The sequence below is a fragment of the Nipponia nippon genome, unplaced genomic scaffold, assembly GCF_047370975.1.
Source record: "Nipponia nippon isolate SJK-2023a ecotype South Korea unplaced genomic scaffold, ASM4737097v1 scaffold_14, whole genome shotgun sequence".
Classification (NCBI taxonomy): Eukaryota; Metazoa; Chordata; class Aves; order Pelecaniformes; family Threskiornithidae; genus Nipponia; species Nipponia nippon.
Window position 1 is genome coordinate 6,429,617 of NW_028262330.1, and position 20,024 is coordinate 6,449,640.

At 54.4% G+C, this 20,024-nt stretch overlaps 1 protein-coding gene across 1 annotated transcript; it reads right to left on the reverse strand.

Moving 5' to 3' along the window:
- Window positions 1-13,287: 13,287 nt before the first annotated feature.
- On the reverse strand, window positions 13,288-18,633 carry SOX9 (SRY-box transcription factor 9). The gene is made up of 3 exons (XM_009466913.2): window positions 17,776-18,633; window positions 16,459-16,712; window positions 13,288-15,865 (listed from the first exon to the last, which is right to left on the reverse strand). The coding sequence occupies exons 1-3, from the start codon at window positions 18,204-18,206 to the stop codon at window positions 15,087-15,089; spliced, it is 1,464 nt and encodes a 487-aa protein (XP_009465188.1). The 5' UTR covers window positions 18,207-18,633; the 3' UTR covers window positions 13,288-15,086.
- Window positions 18,634-20,024: the final 1,391 nt, after the last annotated feature.

Below are 20,024 nucleotides of genomic sequence, written 5' to 3' on the forward strand. Positions count from 1 at the left end.
GCTGGAGGTTTAACTTTAAGGAATATTTAATTTGCCTGGATTATTCTTTTTCTTTCCAAAATGAATGGAGAAGAGAGTAGCTGACTAGGGGGATATGAGGAATTTGCGTTGTTCTGCTCTGTCTTCTAACCTCTTTCTGTCCTGTGGTGGGATGACCATGTGTGATCTACCCCAGTGAGCTCTTGTCCTGCTGCAAAATCATTTCCCAGGCAAGAAACCTTGCAGGAAGAAAAACAAAGATCTCGTGGGCAAAGAGCTGCTAAAATAACAAGAGTTACAAAAGGGATCAGCAACCTCGTCTACTGTCAGGGAACTAGAAAAGCATCCTGGTGAACTGGAGACATTTCCAGGACACTTCTCTGGCCACCACCTCCCCTGGGGCAGTGGTCTGGTGAAGGGGATCTGCAGGAGCAGGTACGGGCGCCAAACCTGGGTTTGCTCTGGTGCTGGCTTGCCTACAGTGTCTGTCCCCAGAGAGGTGCAGCCCAAGTCCCCGGTGTAGCCTTGTCCCGCTCCATCCCTGCTCTGTGCCTCTTCCCCAGCTCTCAGCAATGCCCTTGTCCTCCCTGCCAGGGGCTGGGCTGCCACGTTGGCTGAATTCACACCTAGAAAATGCTCTCAGATTTGCACCCAGACACTGTGCCGTTCCTCACCCAGCTTTGCAGGAGGCTCTTGTCAACCAAACCATCCAAACCCCAAGAGGAAGCGCTGCTGGCAGCTCCTCTTGGTGTGCTCCCCATCCTGGAGGAGCACATTAGACTTGCTTGCCCCCTCCAGAAGGTTGCAATCAGGGGCTTGGCTGGGCTGGTTATGGGTCACTGGCTGGGTCAACCCTGGCTGCCGGATCTGCCTGCCTTGCTGTGGCAAGGTCTGGGGGCAGGCAAAGCAAACATGCTGGGGAGCTGCAGCCAGGAGCGATGCCTGACCTCCCTGGCCCCAAGCATCCGTGGAGGTGGGGGTTTCCTGCGGCCTGCCGGCGTGGTGGACATTTTGGTGGCTGCCTGCCTGTGGTGAGCAGAGCACAAAGCCCCTGGAGATGGCTGAGCAAAATGATGCCACCTTCAAAGCAGATCCATCTTGGTTTTTAGGTGCATTGTGACTGAAGCACTCTCCCCACCCCTGCTCTAGCACAGTGTCCAATGTGTGCGCCCACCAGGCAGCTCCACCATCAGCCGCAGCATTTACCAGTCAATCAGTATTAGGCTGGTCACAGTGTCCCCTTGGCCAGGCTGTCATCATTTCAGGGTGGGTGGGAGCAGGAGAGGATGAGGGGAGGGACACACGGGTGTTTGTACCACCCTCAGCTCCATCACCGTAGTTTTTTTTCCTCTGTTCCCCTTCAGGGAAGGGTCATGCAGGGGGAGGTTGCACAGGCACACACAGCCCTGCGGGACTGTTAATGAGTACCAGATCCTTTAACAACCCACTGATGTATGGGGTGGCCCTGAGATGTATTTTTGGCTGAAATCACTAGTTTTGTGACCAGTGCAGCTCTGCGGGGTCGGCCAGCCAGGGGCGTGGGGTGTTGGCATCCTCTGGGGATGCGGTCGGGAAACATCCCTGTCCTCCTCCCGCTGACTCACGCCTGCTCACTTCTGCAGCCACATTTTAAATGCTGCTGCTTTGGGCTTTGCTTTGAGGGAGGGCAAATTCCCAAGGTGAAACCAAAGAGTGGAGCTCAGAGGTTAACAGTTAAACCCAGGGCACCTCAGAAATATCCCAGATGCCTCCCCTGAGACCACAGCTGCTGTGAGTCAACCAGCCGCAGCAGGATCCCGAGTCAGGGCGATGGCTGTGGTCTGAAGGGTCATTGGCATCATGAGGAAAGCTCTGGGATGCTCAGGTAGAGCGAGGTCCTGTCTGCCATGTGTTGGGAAGCCTCCTCTGGTGTATATGTATGATGCTTGCAACCCTGTCCTTCGCTGAGCAGGAATTAATGTGAGGGAGGACAGAGAATGGCAGAAATAACTAGAATTGGCTCAAAGCAGATGCTGTCCTTCCCCGCAGCCCCTGTTTCCCACAGGTTTTCTCTGAAATTTCTGTATCAAAAGCGTTCTTGTTACTGTTACAGAAAATGTTGGCAAAGCATGTCAAGGGATATGAAAAGACATTGGGACCTTGGTGCCAAAATCCACGTCAGCTGGTGGAGGAGCAGAGGAGCTGGCATTCGGGGAGGAAAGCGCTTGCAGGGTGCTGCTTCGAGGAAGGATTAGACCTGCCAGGCGTGTTAATCTCTGACCTTCCCAGAAGCGTCCCAAATTGTTTCAACACATTTCAATTACCCGATTGCGGTGCCCAGAACCGCTCTGAACTCAGCCGCTTCTTCACCTTTTGGTGGCTCTCGTTTGGAGGCTTTTTATGAGATCTTAAGGAAGCAGAAGAAAACCCAATCTGGGATGTATTTACCTGCCTCTGCCTCCGATCACCCCCTGCTGCAACACCGTCCCCCCCAGCCCCGCTGCAAGCTGCAGTGCTCGCTGGAGGTATGGCAGTGCTCCAGGACAAATTACTGATGCTTCAGGAGCGGCTGCAGAGGCAGCATTTTGGGTTTGCTTTGTTCTGTTCAGCAGGTCTGGAGGAGCTCCTCTGGCCTCTGCCGCTTCGGTGGCTGTGGATCTCGCAGGGAAGTGTGGTTTGGGACCCCGGGCAGTGAGCTGGCAGGAGAGAGGCCGCTTGCCTGCCTGTGCTGCTGTTTGAGGAGGGGTAGCTGCATTTTGCAACAGATGTGCACAAGGTACCTGCTAAAACCGTGCTGTGGGAGGCAGGAATGATGCAGGTGCTGCTTGATGCAGGGAGAGTGAGGTTGCCTTTGCCTTTGCTAATGTGGTGCAGCGCATCCATCGCCCATGCTGGGCTGCCATCCGCCTCGCTCCCTGCGCCTGGGCTGAGCTCGTGTCAGGCAGCATGGAGCAGGGCTGGGAGAGCTCTTGGCTCCGCTGTCCAAGGGGGTCCCAGTGCTGCTTGGCCGCGGGGCAAAACCCCCTCCAGCCAAAAGCAAACCTGGAGGTGGTGACAGTTAAAAACTCAGTGGCCACAGGCAGCTGGGGTTTGCCTGCAAAGTGCTGGAAAGCAACCCTTTCCAGCCAGGTGTGGGGCAGGAGGGAGCAGACATGGCATGTTTTTGCAGTGAGTGTTTTGGGGGGTGATAAAATGCTTCTAAATGTTCTCCCTTGGAGCAAAATCCTCCAACTGGAGGCTCTTAAACTCTTTGCAAAAGTGACTGCTGCACGTGGTGTGCAAATCCCACTGCAAGTGAATGGACTTTGCCCGTTAAGAAGTTAAATCCCTTCTGAAAATGGGACTTGGGTATTTCTTAGAGCCTACTTATAATTTTACCTTTATTCTCCCTTTATGAGCTGATCTTTTGCTCTGCCACATGGTGAATGTGGCTGTTCTCAGTGGGGTAGGTAGGTAGGGGTGTTTTCCCCTTGCTCTGCTGAAGGTATCTGAAAATCTGCTCCTCCTAATTTATAGCATTTCTGGCCGTTGGGAAAATGTGGCTCCTCTGTCCTTGTGCCTTTTACATGTACCCCCCAGCTCACATCTGCTGCTCAAGGAACAGGCGAAGTGGCAGCTGAGAAGGGGAGGGTTCCAGGAGAGGGTGGGTTTGGCTGAGCAGGGCTCAGTATTGAGCCTATCTTCTCCGTTCAGTTGTCCTGGGCCAGCTCACCCATCTTTCCCCCAACCATCATTACACTGCGTGAACTCTCCCAAGGGATGCTACCAGTATCCAGCTAGAGTGAGTCAGAAAATGACCCCTGAAGAACTTGACATGGGAGCAGAAAAAGCTTTTTGAGCCTTTTTGGCTATGTGCGAGCTGTTAGGGAGAGCAGTGAGGACGGAGCCCATCAAAGACACATTGCTGCGATGGAGACACTGATCGAGCACTGTCATCCCTTGTGGCTGGTGGGAAATGATTCTGTGGTTGCCTGGGGTGGGGTTTTTAATTTATTTTAATGAGCTAAAAGTACTGCACAGAAATGTGAAGCCCATGGTTGGATGGGTGCAGGAGAGCCCATGGGTGGCTGGGGCCCTTTCCCGGTGCGGCAGCGGGGCTGTAAAGGGAGCCCAGCACCCATGGATTAATTAAAATCTCAAACCCGTGTGCAGTCCGGTTTGCCTTGGCTAAAACCAGTGTGAGAAACTTCTTCGCAGCATTTCTGTGTCGTCCAGGCTGAAGTGTTGTCATCCAAGGCTGCTTTGCATGACAATGTATTGGGCTCTAATTATGCGCAAGGATGCTAATAGGCACAGAGCGGGCTGGATCTCCATGGGAAAACTATCTGTTTGCGAGGGGCGGGGGAAGAAAAGAAAAAGAAAATCCACCCAAACAAAATAAACCATGACAGTTTGGGAAGGGAGGAGGACTGGGGGCGAGGAAAGGGGACGGGAGGCAGCAGAGGGGTTGAGGAAGGCAACTATGAAGCTAATAAAGCTCAATTTTGGATTTTTATTGGGGTCTTTTCTCAGTGGCAAGAGATGTGCCTGTGCTGGGCCTCAGTGGCTCCTGCTGCCCGCAGGACTAAGGCGACCGAAATCAGTTCTGCAGTGCTGATATGTGCAATAACCTTGTGCAAAATTGGGTCTTTCTGGTTTCCAAGTGTCAAATGGGAGTTGTTCTTGCAGTGCTATGCAGCTGGAGCTCGGGTGAGCAGGTGGGGAGAAACTGAGGCACGGAAGAGCTCAGATTTGCGTGGATGTCAGATGTGTGCATGGGAAGGCTTGGGAGACCCAGACTTGCTTTTCTTGTGTTCCCAGTGCCTTCTGCTCCAGCACTCGCTTGTCCCCCTTGTTTTATTGCTCTAGCGTAGCTACAAGGAGCAATTGCTATTTCACAGCTGAAGAAAAGGCAGCTGGAAATGAAGGTTTTTGCCCACAGCTGCATTCAGAGGCTGATCTTCCCAAGGGCAGCTGGGTTCTTTTCCAGGATGCCCTGTTGGCTTTTCCTTCCTACGTTTGCTAAGAGCATTTTGCAAAACGTGGGGTATGGGAGCAAGATAGCATCACCCACTGTGTCCTCCCAAGTCTTTTGGGCATCGTTTTCCCTTTTTTCTCTCCTACTTTGAGAGGGTTGAGGTGACTCCGGCATGGGGAATGTTTGAAACTGGTCATGGATGGACCTGTCTGAGCTTGGGTTTCCAGGTCCATAAAGCAACAGAGACGGTGACTGTGAGAATGTCAGCCCATCCAAGGAGGGGAGCGGGACCTAGAAACCCCACATTTTACACCAGGATCTGTCACAGGCTCATGGTAGGACAAACTGGGTCTTGAGGCCTTAGGTCTGGCATCTTCAGAAAAGCAGACAAAATTCCTGCCTCTCTCTGAAGAGCTGCAGGTGCCCGATGACCGCGCACCTGACACTTGCTCTGGGTTGTGAGAAAATATATGACAGGCGCATGGATGGAGCCTGCTAAGTGTGTAGTGCTGTTATTAGCCCTCATTGAAAATGAAGAGCATTAAAGAGCCAGGTGCAAGAGTCTAAGGCTTAAACCTTTCACTCTGTTGGTGTTGCTGTAGTCATCTGACTAATGATATTGGCATTACCCGCTCTGCCGGCATTTAAAACGGGGGATGTATTTTTAACATCCAGCTTACAGGGATTACTTCTGCGTTGTTTCTTTCTAACCTCCTTGTGTACTATGCAAGTCCTGGGTGAGGACAGTCCCCACCCAGCCACCACCAGCAGCTGCCACCAAAGAAAACACAGCTGAAAACTCCTTGGCTGCTTTTTTCTTGATCAGACCCCAGGCTAAGCAACCTTCTGCTGAGAGTGGCAGGGGTGAACCATGCTTACGCTACCAGGGTAGGGCTTATTGGGTGTTTCTGCACACAAAAGGGCTCGTCATGCTGATGGCTAAGGCAAGCTGGGGACCACCACAAGTGCTGGATCTGGAGACCTTCCCCTGCTTTGATGTGAAGGTATCCCACCCTGTTTCAGACACACGGGGTTTGCCTTCTCTGTCCTTCAGTGTGAAGCGTGGTCTCCAAACACTGTCGACACTGATGCTGCTTGTTCCCATGCGACATCTCATCAGGGAATGGCTGGAGTGATGGGATTGCCCAGGTGCTGGGGCAGGTAGCTCCCGTGGGAGTGACATGCATCTGCCCACCCTTACCCAGTTGAGACCAGTAGGATCTGCTGGGCTGGGAGTGACTCTGAGCCCTGGAGTCTTCCTTGTGCTGTCATAGGGATGCGGGGCTGAGAGGAGCCACCTGCTTCCTCGAAATCACCCTCCTGCTATCTCAGTACCACTGCATAATCCTTCCCCCCCTAAACTGAGTGCATGCCAGCCCAATGCTAATGAGCTTGATTGCTCCCCCTTGTTTTACATTGCATCACCGAGAGGAAAATCTGAGCCTGGTTTGCTCCAAATCGTTGGGGATTGGGGGAGGGAGAGGAGGACGTAAACATCCAGGGTGGAAAAATAATCATCTGCGAATGAAAAACTCTGGGTTTTACCCTGAGAAAAGGGGGATAGACAGACTGACAGACCTGATGACAGACCGAGCTCGAAAGCACCCTGGCCCCACAGTGCGGAGAGATGCCTTATTGTTTGATCTGGCTGTGAGACAGATTAGCAGCCCCAGGTGGAAAGTCATAATCTGCATTTAAATGGCCCGGTTATAAAAGGTAGGGAGCCCAGGAGCCCGCAGCATTATGCTGTGTCTTTAGGACTCCGTAATCTCTCTTTATTTTCTCCGCAGTCTGACCTGGGGGCACAGTTTCTAATTACCAGGTCACCCTGCTAATATTGTCATTTCCAGCCAGTGGGTGTGAAACCATAGCAACGCCACATTTGCTTCCAAGTTTCTAGAGGAATAAAATTTGCCTTTTAATCACAGAAAATGACTGGGTGTCTCCCCACCCCCCCCAACTTACTCCTCACTAATGCAATTCACTATCAGGGTTTTTTAAAGATATTTCAGATGGGACCTTTCTGAAGCTTCACCTTGTGGCTGTGGCCGAAGACAAGGGACCAAAGTTTTGGCCTGTGAGGTTGTAGGCTCCAAGTAGGCTGTTTTGGATGCCGAAGCTTCACTAAATGCACGTGTCATTCACCAAAGAAACTCCGTACTTTCTTTGTAGTATGCTTTTTATCTTTAAAAAGTTGTAAGTGAGCTGGTAAAAGAGGAAGAAGAGGGTATCAGACACAACTGATTTATAGGGATGTAACCCAGCATCGCACTGTAGGGATGTCCATGTGTACCTGGTTAGCTTGGCTCAGTTGGGAGGTGACCACTGGGATGGTGGCTGCAACTCATGGATTTCACTTCCCAGTTTGGACAGCTTGGAAGAAGCCCATGGAGAGTCAGGAGGCACCAGGGCTGTTGTGGTGGGCATGTCCTATGCTCCGTGGCACAATGGCATTGGGTTATCTTCCCTTATGCATCTCTGGTAGCTTGGGGCTTCAAAATGTACATCTTCCTGTCCCTCACCTGCACTGCAAGTGCTAAATCAAAGGTGTCTTAAGCCAGGTTTTTGTCCCCTTGGAGCAGACAATAAAACCTTGACTGGGATGAGTCCAAAGAGTTTCAAAACTTGGGGAGGCTGGTTTCCAGCTCCCAAGGGCTGTGCTGGCAGCCCTGGGGGACACCTGGCAAAAATCTGCCCCAACGTTGGAAGAAGGTTAGGTCAGGTCTGGGCTGAAACTCTGCCCCTCGGGCCTTTCTCCTGGCTCTGCACGATGCGTTTACTGGGTTTCAAAAGCAGTTTCTAACTCAAAGTGAGTCAGACGTGAACTGGAATCACATTGTAAGGTGATTTTCCAGCTGACAGGAGTAGGTTAATTGTAAACTGTCTACTGAAGCTTTAAAACTCCTGTCCAGCCTTATTATTAGCAGTTTAAAATTTATGGAGTGAGACTTTGCTTGGTGATAGTTGGTTTGTGCCCAGACAACGTGTGTAATTAATCCCCACGTTGGGGGAAGGAAAATCAAATGTAAAGCTTTTTGGGTTTTTGTGTTGGTGTTTTTCTTTTTTCCTCCCCTTTCCCTCTGACACACCTCAGGGCATGCAGGGGACCTGGGAGGGCTGCTGGGCAGAAACACTGTCCTACCTGTGCTGAGCTGGACGACCACATCCGAGTTGTCACCTTGAGCACTGAGGATTAAATCCTTTCCAGTAGTGAGAAACTTCACTTTGCACTGAAGGAAACTCCAGGCTGGGGACTAAAACAGTCCCCTGAAACGCTGGGAAATTAGACCGTGGATCTGGACCCTGTGGGGTGGAGATCCATATGGAATTTGTTAAGGAGGATGATGAAGGTGGTGCCAGAGCCAGGGGTTGGAGCTGACCTGCTGTAGGGCAGGGGATGGGGCCAGGTTGCCACCCTGCTGGTTGCTCATGCCAGTACCTCTGCAGCTCTGACTCCGAGTGGGTGTTTTCTGCACGTGGCTGTCTCAGGATGGTCACACGTTATTCAGCCTGTGGGTTTCCACAAGTCAGAGCTACGACCTTGTTAAAATTGTACTTATTTCCAGGCTGAATAGCTGCATCTGTCTGGCTTGGGCAGCCCTTGGACCCGGTTACACCTCTCTCTGTCAGTCTGAAGAGCTGTATTATTGCGTCTCCGCTCCCGGAGAGCTGTGGTTACAGCGCTCGTAAGCTGCACAGACCGAGCTCTCAGACTTTCTCCCTGTAAAATGTTTTAGTCACTGAAAACTGAGAGCAGCTCCCAGGCAGGTAATTAATTAGAAATGTGAATTTGGAGGCTTGTTTCCCTTCCCTTCGTATAGTTGCTGTTATTTCTTATTTCAAATGATTTTTATTGAGCCTCTTATGAACATGACTCTGTTTTAATGGAGAAATAGCTCCCCTCCCCACCCCAGCTCTACAAACAACGCGTCTCAAAGCTCAACCTGCTCGCCATTGATGGTCTCAGCCTCTACGTGCACACATGTACACACACACAGAAGCGCGCACACACGCGCATGCAGAATTAAACTGGAATTTCACAGCCGCAAGGTTGGCTGAGCAGCTCTGATCCAGCTCCCCGCGCGTGGGCCAAGCTCCTGTTGACTTCAATAGAGTCTTGCCCGGTTTATGAGCCTTCGGAGCGCAGCCCTGAGCAGGGGCTGCTTGTATAACGGCTATTGCATGATTAGTATTTGTATTACAATAGCACTTCAGGACCCCAGTTGCGGCTCAGCGCCCCATTAGAGTAGTCCTTGTACAAACACGTAGTAAAGAGGTGGGCTCTGACCCAAGGAGCTAACAATCGAGGTCTTTACGGCCCCCGAGGCACCTTAGGATCAATTATTTATATTACAGTAGCACTTACGGCATGTCTGTGCCCACGCTGACGTGAGCGGCTGTGGTGTCTGTGGCCTGTTCCTGGGAATTTCGGGATCTGCAGGATGGGCGGGCAACACTGGGCTTTGCTGCTTGAGCTGTGAACAGCCACTCAATGACCCATTCCTGCTCCAGAGGGGTTAATTCTGCATCGGAGGTAGCTTTGCCTTCCCCTCCAGGAGGCAGATTGCTGGGGGAGCAGGAGGGGGTTGTTAGCGTGGTCCTGGGTGCAATGGGTGCTGCGTAACCGCTTGCTCTGGCTGCATCCAGCCATCTGCCCTTGCGCCGTCGGAGCTGGTCCTGCAAACCCAGGGCGTGTGGGTGCAGGAGCAATTGTTGCGGGTGGGTGCAGCCCCTGGGTGAGGGTGAGCAGCCTGGCTGGGGGCAGCGGAGGGGACAGCAGTGGCTCAGTGGCCTGCAGCATTGCACGGTGCATCCTCGGCATCCGCTTCCCAAGCGGCGAGCTGCTCCCATCCTGCCTGCGCTGCTGTTTGCACCTATGTCCCCGGCCACTGCTGTTCTGATCATGCGAGAGCCTGAAAGGCAGGAGGCTTGTGCTAGAGAGATGTTTAAGGCTTTTTTTCAGTATTCTCTCTGATTCCTTGGACCCGTTTGCGCCTTGTGTCTCTAAAGCTCTGCTCTCTCCCCACCTTTTCCAGATGGATTTATCTTTACAGCATTGAATCCAAGCATCTTAGTCAAATTTTGCTGGTGTCAGCAGAGAAAGGGGGGCTTGCATTTGTCCCCCCTTCTTAAGACACCTCTCCTGGGGTGGCAGCAACTCCCTGCCGGGGGCTGGGGAGTCCCAGCTGCTGAGCATGGTCCGGGAGGGAGCCTAATGCTGAGATGTGGGGGGAACCCAGCTTGCTCTTTTCACTTTGAGATATAAATCTCCATCTCATTTAACCACCTGACTCCTGGAACTGGGCCCTGAAAAAGGAAAAGAGAAACCCTTGCAAATCTTGCTTGACTCGCAGCAAGCCCGGCTCCGCTGTGATATATCGCTGTTACATGTCCCATACGCTACAGCTGGGCAGGAGCCGCAGCCGATCCCAGGATCCCGGCACACAGCTGGCTGCGATCTTGCCTTCTCTCTTGGAGAAAGCCCCGGCTTTAATACGATGTCAACATGAACAGCTGGCTGAGGAAATGCAAATTGAAGCTACATTTCTGAGCAGCTGACACCGCTGCAGGCGGCCGGCACGCAGAGCTGTGTGTGGCTGTAGCTGGCCGGGCGTAGAGCCCGGCACAACGGGGCATTGCAGGGACCCGAGTAGAAGAGGGGGTGCGCCACTGGCTCCCCAGGGCTGCTTTGAAACTTTCTCCCCGTTCTTTAAAAAAAAAAATTGCTTGTTTTTTTCTGAGTTGATGAAAAAAGCAAATTCATCACCAAGCCAAAATACGGCACTGCGAAAGGGAAAGCAGCCAGGCTCAGCCTTGCTCTGCCCGTCGCCTTCCCAACCCTGCGGCTTTCTGCAGGAGCTGGGGGGCTCTGCCGGTGCCCCCCGCCCTGCCCTGCCCGCAGTGCTGCTGGCGCTCCCCGACCCGCCGCGCAGCATTGCAGCGGCCCCCGTGCACATCTGTCCCTGCGCCCGCTCTTATCTGCTGCAGCTCAAACCTGCCCTGCAGCATTGTAAGAGTTCCCTTGAATTAATTTTTTTTTTCCCCACCCCTCCTGTTCTGCTTTCTAGCACAAAGTGCCCTGAAGCTTTGCAGTTTTTCCAGCATTTTTCTCTCCCTTGGCCCCCCCTGCGGAGCGCAGCCCCCCGGAGCGGGGCAGAGCCCCGGTGGTGGGTGGGCAGGAAGCTCGGAGCTGCCCCAGGGACCCGTGTCCAGCTTGGCTTTCCCAAACGGAGGCCAAGAGCATTAAAGCCCACACCATAAGTAAACAGTGCAGAAATTATAGGTCCAGGGTTGGGTCATGAGCTTTGCTCTTTTGGTTTCTTGCGAGGAAGATAGCCCTCGGATGCTTCCGGCTGGAAGGTGGAGGGGGAGAGAGAGGGGAGCTGAGCATGGCTGTGCTGGGACAGAAATGCCACCGCAGACCCCGAGAGCAGCGGGGGCTGAGCCGCGGCTCGTTGCAGCACTGCCTGCGTGGGATCATCCCAGCTCTGCCTCGCTCCCACCCTCCGGTTCTCACTGCGCCCAGTGCAAACTGGGGGGGATGCGAAGGGTCCCTCCCAGACCCCTGGGGAGGCAGGCAGGCAAAGCCTGTCCCATTTTTTGGGATGGTTTTCAGCTTGTTGCTGGGTAACAGCCCAACCCACCCACACGAGCATCAGAAAGACATTAACTGGTTTATCGAATTGTTTGTCTGCAGCCGGCTGCTCTCGGCAGTGCTGTGCCGGCGATGGGCCTGCCAGGCTCTCACCAGGGCTCCCAGGCGCTTCCTCACCATAATGCCAGTAGCTGCGTTTGTTCTGCTTTCCAAAGGAGCAGCAAAGCCAAAACTTACAGCGGGCAAAGTCCGATCAGGGCAGGGGAAACCCTCCACGTGCTGCAGCAAAATGGCTGGGACCAAAGCGTTCCCACTGGCCGCGGTGGCTGATTGCACAGGTAAATAATGACACTGACCCTAACTAATGCACAAAGTAAATGAATCCCTTTCAGTTAATTGGCTTAAGTGTTACTTGTAGTGAAAGTAAATATTTTACAATGGCACGGAGGCTTTGCATTGCAGTCATGAGCTCTTTGTGCTCTGCGCTGGGGCTGCAGCGAGCGGTGTCCCTGCCCCGAGGCGCCCGCGGTGAGCCCAGCTGCGCTGGGGAGCAGGTCTCGCTGCTGGGGTCAGGGGTGGGCTTTTTGGCAGGGAGTCTGGGGAGAATAAACAGTGGGCAAAGTAACGCTTTATCAGATCAGTGTCTGTGCCATGCCCTGCGTGGGCACCTCGAGGTGTCCTGCAATGTGCTTGGCTCACAGTGTGAGGCTGTTGCGTGCTAACTGCGGCTTCCACGCGGAGTCTGGGTCAAGTTATCACGTTTTTGCAGAGGTTTTTGTAAGTAAGTGAATAACTGTGCCCTTGGAGGGAACCGGGGGGGTCCCACACAAACTCGTGCTGTCACAAGCGACCTCTGCAACGATGCCAGCAGTGGGTGCATGCTTCTCAGTGTCTGAAACCAGCGGGGCAGAGAACTTGCAAATCTCAGCGCAGCCGTGCCCCAGGGCAGGGGTATGGCAAGCAATGCTGCAGGTTGAGGTGGGGCAAGGTGGCAAAGCCATGGGCTGGATTGCCCGGAGCACCGTGAGCTGCTCCCGAGGAGCAGTGGGGTTAGAAACCACGTGAGTTTGGAGCGGTGATTTATCTGGGATGCGTTTGGTAGGAAAAGCAACGCCTGGCGGAGCCAGGGGGGTCTTTCCTTGGTGGGGGTGCTCGCACTGCGTCTCCAGGGCTGTCGGAGAGCAGGGCTCAGGGGCGAGCAGTGATGTTTCTCTTTGGGGATGATACACGTCCTACTTGGTTGTTGGCAGGATTTCAGCTCTTTTGGGCGAATTTCAGCAGTCAGAGGACCTGAAAGCCCAAACCCCTTTGGCAGCTCCTTGCCCCTCAGCTCTCGCTCAGCTTCCTCCCACACCGGGGCAGCTTGGAGCAGACAACCCGCCGGTGACAGCCGCCAGAGCCAGCATGGCTTGGGGACGGCAGGAGCTCATTTGTCACCTTTGGAGTTCACGCCCTGAATTGTCACCCTGGACGAGTCTGGTTTTGTCCATCTCTGAATCCCGTTGCTTCCCTAGTGTCCTGCCAAGGCTTCCCTCGCTCCGGTTTCTCTTCGATGGCTGGGCTCAGGACCTGCGCTGATAAAAGAGGGGGTGACACCCCAAGCCCCATCAGCGCAGCCAAAACCACCCTGGGACCTCAGTGTGGCCCTGGCTTTGCTTGAAGGCCGTTAATAAATCAGACCTGGTGGGGTGTTTAAGTTTTAATACAATGTATATTTATTGCAAACAATAATATACAAAAAAAAAAAGGTAAGTTTCACAAAGAGAAGGATCTTGCAAACAAAACAAAACTTACCTAAAGACAAAATATGATTTAAATGACAGGTCTTTTAAGTTACAGAAATACTTTAAAAAGATCCGCTTTTATACAGAAATAGAAAGATGCCATATAAGAGTGCTTTAAGATTTTTTTCTTCTACTTGAATCCCTAAAAAAAAAAGTTAACAAATATATCATTTTTTTAAATAAAAAAAGTTTGCTGTCTTTTTTAAAAAGCAATCCTTAACTGTTCAGCCACAGCTTCACCAAAGTCAGTGTCCCCACCTCAAGCCAGTTTTGGGGGTGGAAGGCTAAAACGGTGCCGCCCCTGCGGCACGGCCGGGGCGTTGGGTCTCGTCCTCGCACGAGCTTGTGTGTCCCAGAGAGCTGAGGCAGAAAACAAGGCAAATGATTCAGTGATACGCTACATTTGCAATCTTTAGTTTGTACAATTTTTTTTTTTCCAGTTTATCCTTAAGATAAAAGAAAAAATGGAAGAGCACAAGTTTGTACAAACCCAGGACACAGATTCCAAAAAGAATAATAATAATAATAATAAAAAAGAATTAAAGAGATAAATAAAGGACTGGTTACAGTTTAGACCATAATTTAACAGGCACGGTTACCTTCCAAATAATGCTCCAACAAATGCAATTGCTTTTGAAAGGACTTAAAATAGAAGGGAGATTAAAAAAAAAAAAAAAAGAAAATCATGATTAAAAACTGCTCTTCTCACAAAATAAATAATTTAAAGTATCTGTGATGTCCCGCAAGCAGAGAGGAGCCCCTGGATGGGTTTTGCATCAGGCCCGGGGCAGCCAAGGGGTTGATTGGGGGTGGCTGGCGGGGGTCGAGCTCAGCCCCCCCAGCCCCAGGGACGGGCAGAGCTGGGGACAAGTGATTATCACAGGGCTGCTTTTAAGGCTTCCCAACAGCACTTTTTGCTGTCTTTTTTTTTTTTTTTAAATCTGTTTGTTTTTCTTTCTTAAGGCTCAAGATTATTAAAAAATAAAGTTAAAATCTCCTCCTGGCTGGTTTTGCTATTAGTTAGAAAAATAAAGCCTCTCCTATGCTTGTCCCTGCGCAATCTCAGCTCGCATCTCCCGCGCTGCAGAGCTGACCATCGCTAAGCCTGACGCTGGCCACTTAACAGAGCTTTGTTCCAAGTTAAAAGCACGCCGTTCTGCTTTTTTATTTTTAGAGAAAAAGACACTTATCTATACAAAAATACCTCTGACTGCAAGAAAACCTAGGACTGCTCCACTAAGTGTCATTTTTTTAGCTGTTGGAAAAATAAGAGCATTTAAAAAATCTCTAAAAAATAGGTATAAATCCCCTCAAATTGGTAACGAATCATACACAGTACATACTAAAAAATATTTAAAATAGAGAATATTCCTCACAGAGGACTCTTGAGTTTTCTCTTTTTTTTCCCCCCCATTTTTTTTCTTTTTTTTTTAATTACAGCTAAAAAAAAAATCATTACAAAAGTCCAGAGAACAGACAGCTGAGCTGGTTGGTTAGAAATCTCAGCTCCACGCTGTGCCCTGGAAGCAGAGTTAAAGTCCAGTCCTTGGAAAGTCTGTACCGAGTTTTGCCGGTTCTCGGAGCGGTCTGGCCACTTCCCGGAGGATGCTGTAGTGCAGAAGGCTCGAGGCGCTCTCTCCTCCCCGCCAGCTTTAACTTTAGCGTCTTTTTTTTAATTATTATTTTAATTTTAAAGAAGGAAAAAGTCTGAGGAAGTTCTCTGTTCTTCTTGTTGCTTCTTTCGTGCTTTTTTGATTTTTTTTTTTTCAAACTTTTTTTTTTTTACATGGCTTTAGGGTCTGGTGAGCTGTGTGTAGACGGGCTGTTCCCAGTGCTGCGGGCTGTGGGTCTGGGGGATGGAGGGGACCCCAGAAGTGTCTGCAATGGGGGTGTACATGGGGCGCTGCGTGGGGTTCATGTAGGTGAAGGTGGAGTAGAGGCTGCTGCTCTGGCCGGCGGCGTGGCTGTAGTAGGAGCTGGAGTTCTGGTGGTCGGTGTAGTCGTACTGGGAGCGGGTGATGGTGGGGTAGGAGGAGCTGTAGTGCTGAAGGTTGAAGGAGCTGTAGTTGATCTGCTGCGGGGAGTGCTGCTGCTGCTCGCTGTAGTGGCTGGGGCTGAGCTGCTCCGTCTTGATGTGCGTCCGCTGCTGCGCCTGGCCCTGCTCGCTGCTCAGCGCCGGCAGCCCGTGCTGCGGCTGCGGCTGGGGCTGCGGCGGCGGCTGCGGCTGCTGCTTGGACATCCAGACGTGGCCGGTCCCGGCTTGCGAGCCCGACGTGCTGCTGATACCGTAGCTACCGGTGTAGGTGACCTGGCCGGGCTGCCCGTGGGTGGCCGGGACCCCCGGGTGGCCATTGGGGGGGAGGTACTGATCGAACTCGTTGACGTCAAAGGTCTCAATGTTGGAGATGACATCGCTGCTGAGCTCGCCGATGTCCACGTCTCGGAAGTCGATGTGGGGTGGCTGCCGGCCGCCTTCTTGCAGAGGGCGGCCCTCCCGCTTCAGGTCCTGCTTGCCTGGCTGCGCGTCCGTCTTGGGGGTGGTGGGGGGCGTGGGGGGGCCCTGCGATTGCCCTGTGGAAGGAAGGAAAGGGCACAGGCGTGAAGGGGGTGTCGCTCCCGTGATGGCCGGGCACCCCTGCACCCATGGCTCCCTGAGGTGGGAGGTGCTGCCAGACGCGATAACACCGTTAATAGTTAACCCACGGTCTGTGGGGCAGCCGGATAACAGCACATTGCTTCTGAAAGCAGTTGCGTGGGGCAACACAAACATCTCCAGGTGCGGAGAACACAGACGCGAGCCCTATCAGTGCCGATCTATTGCACTGGGTAAAATTACCAAGCCTTCAGACATGAGCTGCAAGAGCGGGGCCATCTTTTGGTTAATTTTTTTAAAAAATGTGGATTCATGTTTCTCATGGGCAGAGGGGGTGGAAGCAGCCGCAGGGGCTGGCGTGCGCAGGCGAGCGTTTGTGTGCCTGTGCTACAGGCAAGGCTTGTGGGCAGCTCTGCCCCTCTCCTGGTGCAGCCACCTCCTCCTCACTGCGTTTCTGGGTCTCTCTCCCTTACCTGATGCCAATTTCAGCCTGGTTTGGGATGCAACTTTTCTTAGGTAGCTGTGCCTTAACCCCCCCCCCATAACACCTTGTGGGGCTGTGAGTACCTACCCGAGTGCTCCCCGGGGGAGTGCACCTCGCTGATGCTGGAGGACGACTGCGGGGAGTCTGCCTGCAGCGCCTTGAAGATGGCATTGGGGGAGATGTGGGTTTGCTCGGAGCCCTCCTCCTGCTCCGACTGCCCGTTCTTCACTGACTTTCTCCGCCGTGGCTGGTACTTGTAGTCGGGATGGTCCTTCTTGTGCTGCACCCGCAGCCGCTCGGCCTCCTCCACGAAGGGACGCTTCTCGCTCTCGTTCAGCAGCCTGAGGGAGACATGGGGGGTGAGGGGGCTGCAGCTCACGGGGGGGCATTAGCGGCTCCCCCCCCAGGGCATTAACACCAGCCCAAAACTCTCCCCTGGATCACCTCAAATGGCAATGCAAAGCACCCCCCCAACGTGAACCCCCTCTCTGGGGCACACTCTTGTTGTCACCCCCCTCTTGCCCCCCCCAGATTGCTTCGGTGGCTGAACAAGAGGTGCAAAAGTGGCGGCAGGGTCCGGCCCTCGCCCCCCCCCCCCCAGCCTGTCCCCCCACCCCATCCGTCCCTGCAAGGGCGCATGTCCCGTCCCCGGGGCGCCTTGGGTGACGGCCCCGTCGCTGCCTGCCGGGGCCAGGTTTGCTCACTGCTTTCTCCTCCTGCCGCAAGAGCAGCCGCAAATTTAGGATTCCCCCCCCCGCCGCCTTCTGCAGTCACGGAGTAAGAGGCGGCCAGGTGACTCACTTTCCTTCTGTTTTTCTCCGCTCCCTGCCTTATTTTGGAAGTCGGAGGGCACCCAGCCATGTGCCACTCATCGCAGCCACCCACCCGCCCGGGGCTTGGCACAGCAGCGCGGCCGGCGCTCGCCCTGCGCCCGGCCTCTGCCGCCCCCTCCCCTCGCCCCGCATCTCTTCTCCTCCCGGGCCAAGCTGATGCAATCCAGAAACCCATCCTTTCCTCTGGACAAGAGCAGAAACAAACGCACGCCAAGGGAGGCCGTGCTCGCCCGGCGGCGGGGGCCCGCTGGGTGGGGGCCCTGCCAGCCCCCCCGGCCCCCTCCCGCCCGGCGGGGCCGGCTTCCACCCGGGGCATTGCTCAAGGGCAAGAAACCACTTGCAAAACCCGAAGGCGGCCACAGGGAACTACTTTCCCTACTTTTTCCCCTACTATTCTGGCTTCTCCTACGCCCAAGAAGTTTGCCAGCACATGCAAAAGTTTTCAGCCAGTTTTCCAGCCTTGAAACCATCCTCTCCCTCCTCTGACTGCTGGGACAGGCTAGAGCAGACTTCGCAGGCTGCAGCCTCCCGCCAGCATCCCCCGCTGACCCGGCCCGGCCTCCCCACTCACCTCCAGAGCTTGCCCAGGGTTTTGCTGAGCTCCGCGTTGTGCAGATGCGGGTACTGGTCAGCCAGCTTCCTCCGGGCCGCCTGTGCCCACACCATGAACGCGTTCATGGGTCTCTTCACGTGGGGCTTGTTTTTGCTGGATCCGTTCACCCGGACCGGCATGGGCACCAGGGTCCAGTCGTAGCCCTTGAGCACTTGGCTCACCGCCTCTCGGATGCAGACCGGGAATTTGTCCTCGTCGCTCTCCTTCTTCAGGTCCGGGTCACCCTTGGGGAAGGTGTTTTCTTGGGGTCTGGTGTTCTCCGTGTCCGAGCCGGATCCAGAGGGGCAGGGAGACCCGGCGGAGTCATCCGACATGGTGGGGCTGGGGGCGTCGGAGATACATTTGTCCTGTTCTTCTGTCATTTTCATGAAGGGGTCTAGGAGATTCATGCGAGAAAGTGGCAGGGGGGGGGACAGGGGATGAAAAAATTATTTAAAAAAAAAATAATCAGGTAGCTAAGGGGCAGGGAAGGGTTAAAAAAAGTAAAACTAGGAGAGACGAAGTCTCCACCAGCGTGAAGCCCGGCTGGGGAGAGGAGGGAGAACGCTGAAAAAAGTTTGCAAAAGTTTTTATTATTGTTTTTCCCTACCCCTCTAAGTCAAAAAAAAAAAAAAAAAAAAAAAAGGCGGGGGGAGAAACTTTTGCAAGTTGCAGGAGAGAAAGGACGGGGCGGGGGGGGACGACACAAAAAAACCCAAAAAAAACCCGGAGCGGCGGTGGCGGGAGGCCGGTGCCCGGCTGGGCAGCGCGGGGCCGGGGTGGCCGTCGGTGGGAAGAAGCGTGGGGCCGTCGGTGGGCGGCGTGGGGCCGGGGTGGGCAGCGTGGGGCCGGGCGCGCCCCGCCGGTCTCCAGCGCGGCTCTGCGGCCCGCGCCGCGGCGCGGGAATAAATACTCTGCGCGGCGATTTCGGCTCGGGAGCGCTCCGCCAATGGGCGGGCGGCCCCCGGGGGCTGGCGCGCTCGCTATTGGCTGCGCCGCCGCCGCGGGGAGGGGCCGGCGGGCGCGGAGCGCCGCTCAGCGCCGCGCAGGGGGCGGCTGCGGGAGGGCGGCCGGGGCGCGGAGCAGCGGGTCCCGTTGCGCGGGTGCGGAGCGGCGGTGGAGGACCCCGGCTCCTCTTGGCACCGCTGCCCCCCCCCCCCCCGCCGCGGCGTTTTCTGCCTTTCCGGGAGCTGCGGAATGAGCGCTGCGGGCGCGGGGGGGACGCGCTGCGGGTTCGCGGCGGGGCGGGCGGCCCCCTCCCCGCTGCGCGGGCGCGCAGGGGCGGTGGAGGAGCGCGGCGGGGCCCCGCGGAGCGAAGCGCGGCCGGACGCGCGGGCGGTGCGCGGCGCCGTCCAGAGGGGGCGCCAAAAGCCCAGGAACGGCGCGCGGGGGGGGGGGGAGTCCGCGCCCGCTGCGCCCCCGCCCCTCCGCGGCGCCGCCCCTGCGTGGGGGCAGACACGGGGGGGGTGCGTGACACCTAAAACACCCCAAAACCTGACCGCCCCGTCCCGTCACGCTGTACGGCGCCCCCCCCCCTTACAACGCTATTCGCAGCCCGGTGGCCCCTCGCGTCCTCCCCCGGCGGCCCGCGGGCGCTGCCCGGCTGCGGGGTGGCGGCCCGGGCTCTGCTCTGCGGCTCGGTGAAGCCTGTGTCGGAGCTCTGCAAGGGGGAAGGAGGTGGCTGTCCCTTCCCTTCACCACCCCCACCCCCCCCATCAAAACTTTTGCCGAGTTGACCAACTCCTACTGAAACAAAACAACGAAAAGTAAACAAATAAGCACCGGGAGCTTTCCAGGGTTATCTCTAGATACATGCAAATATTTCTCTTCGTAGTGAATCGTACAGTATGTGCATTTTTATTAGCAAACTGCTTTTCTGTGCACATTAAGAATTAAGTATTGATGCTGGCAGGAGAGAAGTCATTATCTAGATAGAGAATAAAGCAGATCTCATCTTTTAAGGTCTAAAGGAGAGGGGGCACTTGGTGAGAACTGGATTTCGGCGCAGATGTGTGCGAAGGCAGCTCCAGCGTGCAAGGCAAGCTGTCCGCCTTCCCCCGCATCCCTCCCCTGCACGCTCGGCTCCACGAGCATGTTTCGGGGGAGAGAGACCTTCGACCAGTTCTCCCTTTACAAAATACGCGGTACATAATTTTTCATTTCAATTCGAGCGTTGAAGTTGGTGCTTTATCGAAGCTGCTTTCATTTGCTGCTTTAATTTGCAGGCT

Bases quoted from the DNA above. Each gene is read 5' to 3' on its own strand.
- SOX9 (XM_009466913.2), bottom strand. From the start codon at position 18,206: ATGAATCTCCTAGACCCCTTCATGAAAATGACAGAAGAACAGGACAAA. The intron at 16,713-17,775 runs GTGAGTGGGGAG...TGTCTCCCTCAG, and splicing joins ACCCTGGGCAAGCTCTGGAG to GCTGCTGAACGAGAGCGAGA. The intron at 15,866-16,458 runs GTAGGTACTCAC...TTCCTTCCACAG, and splicing joins CTCCCCCGGGGAGCACTCGG to GGCAATCGCAGGGCCCCCCC.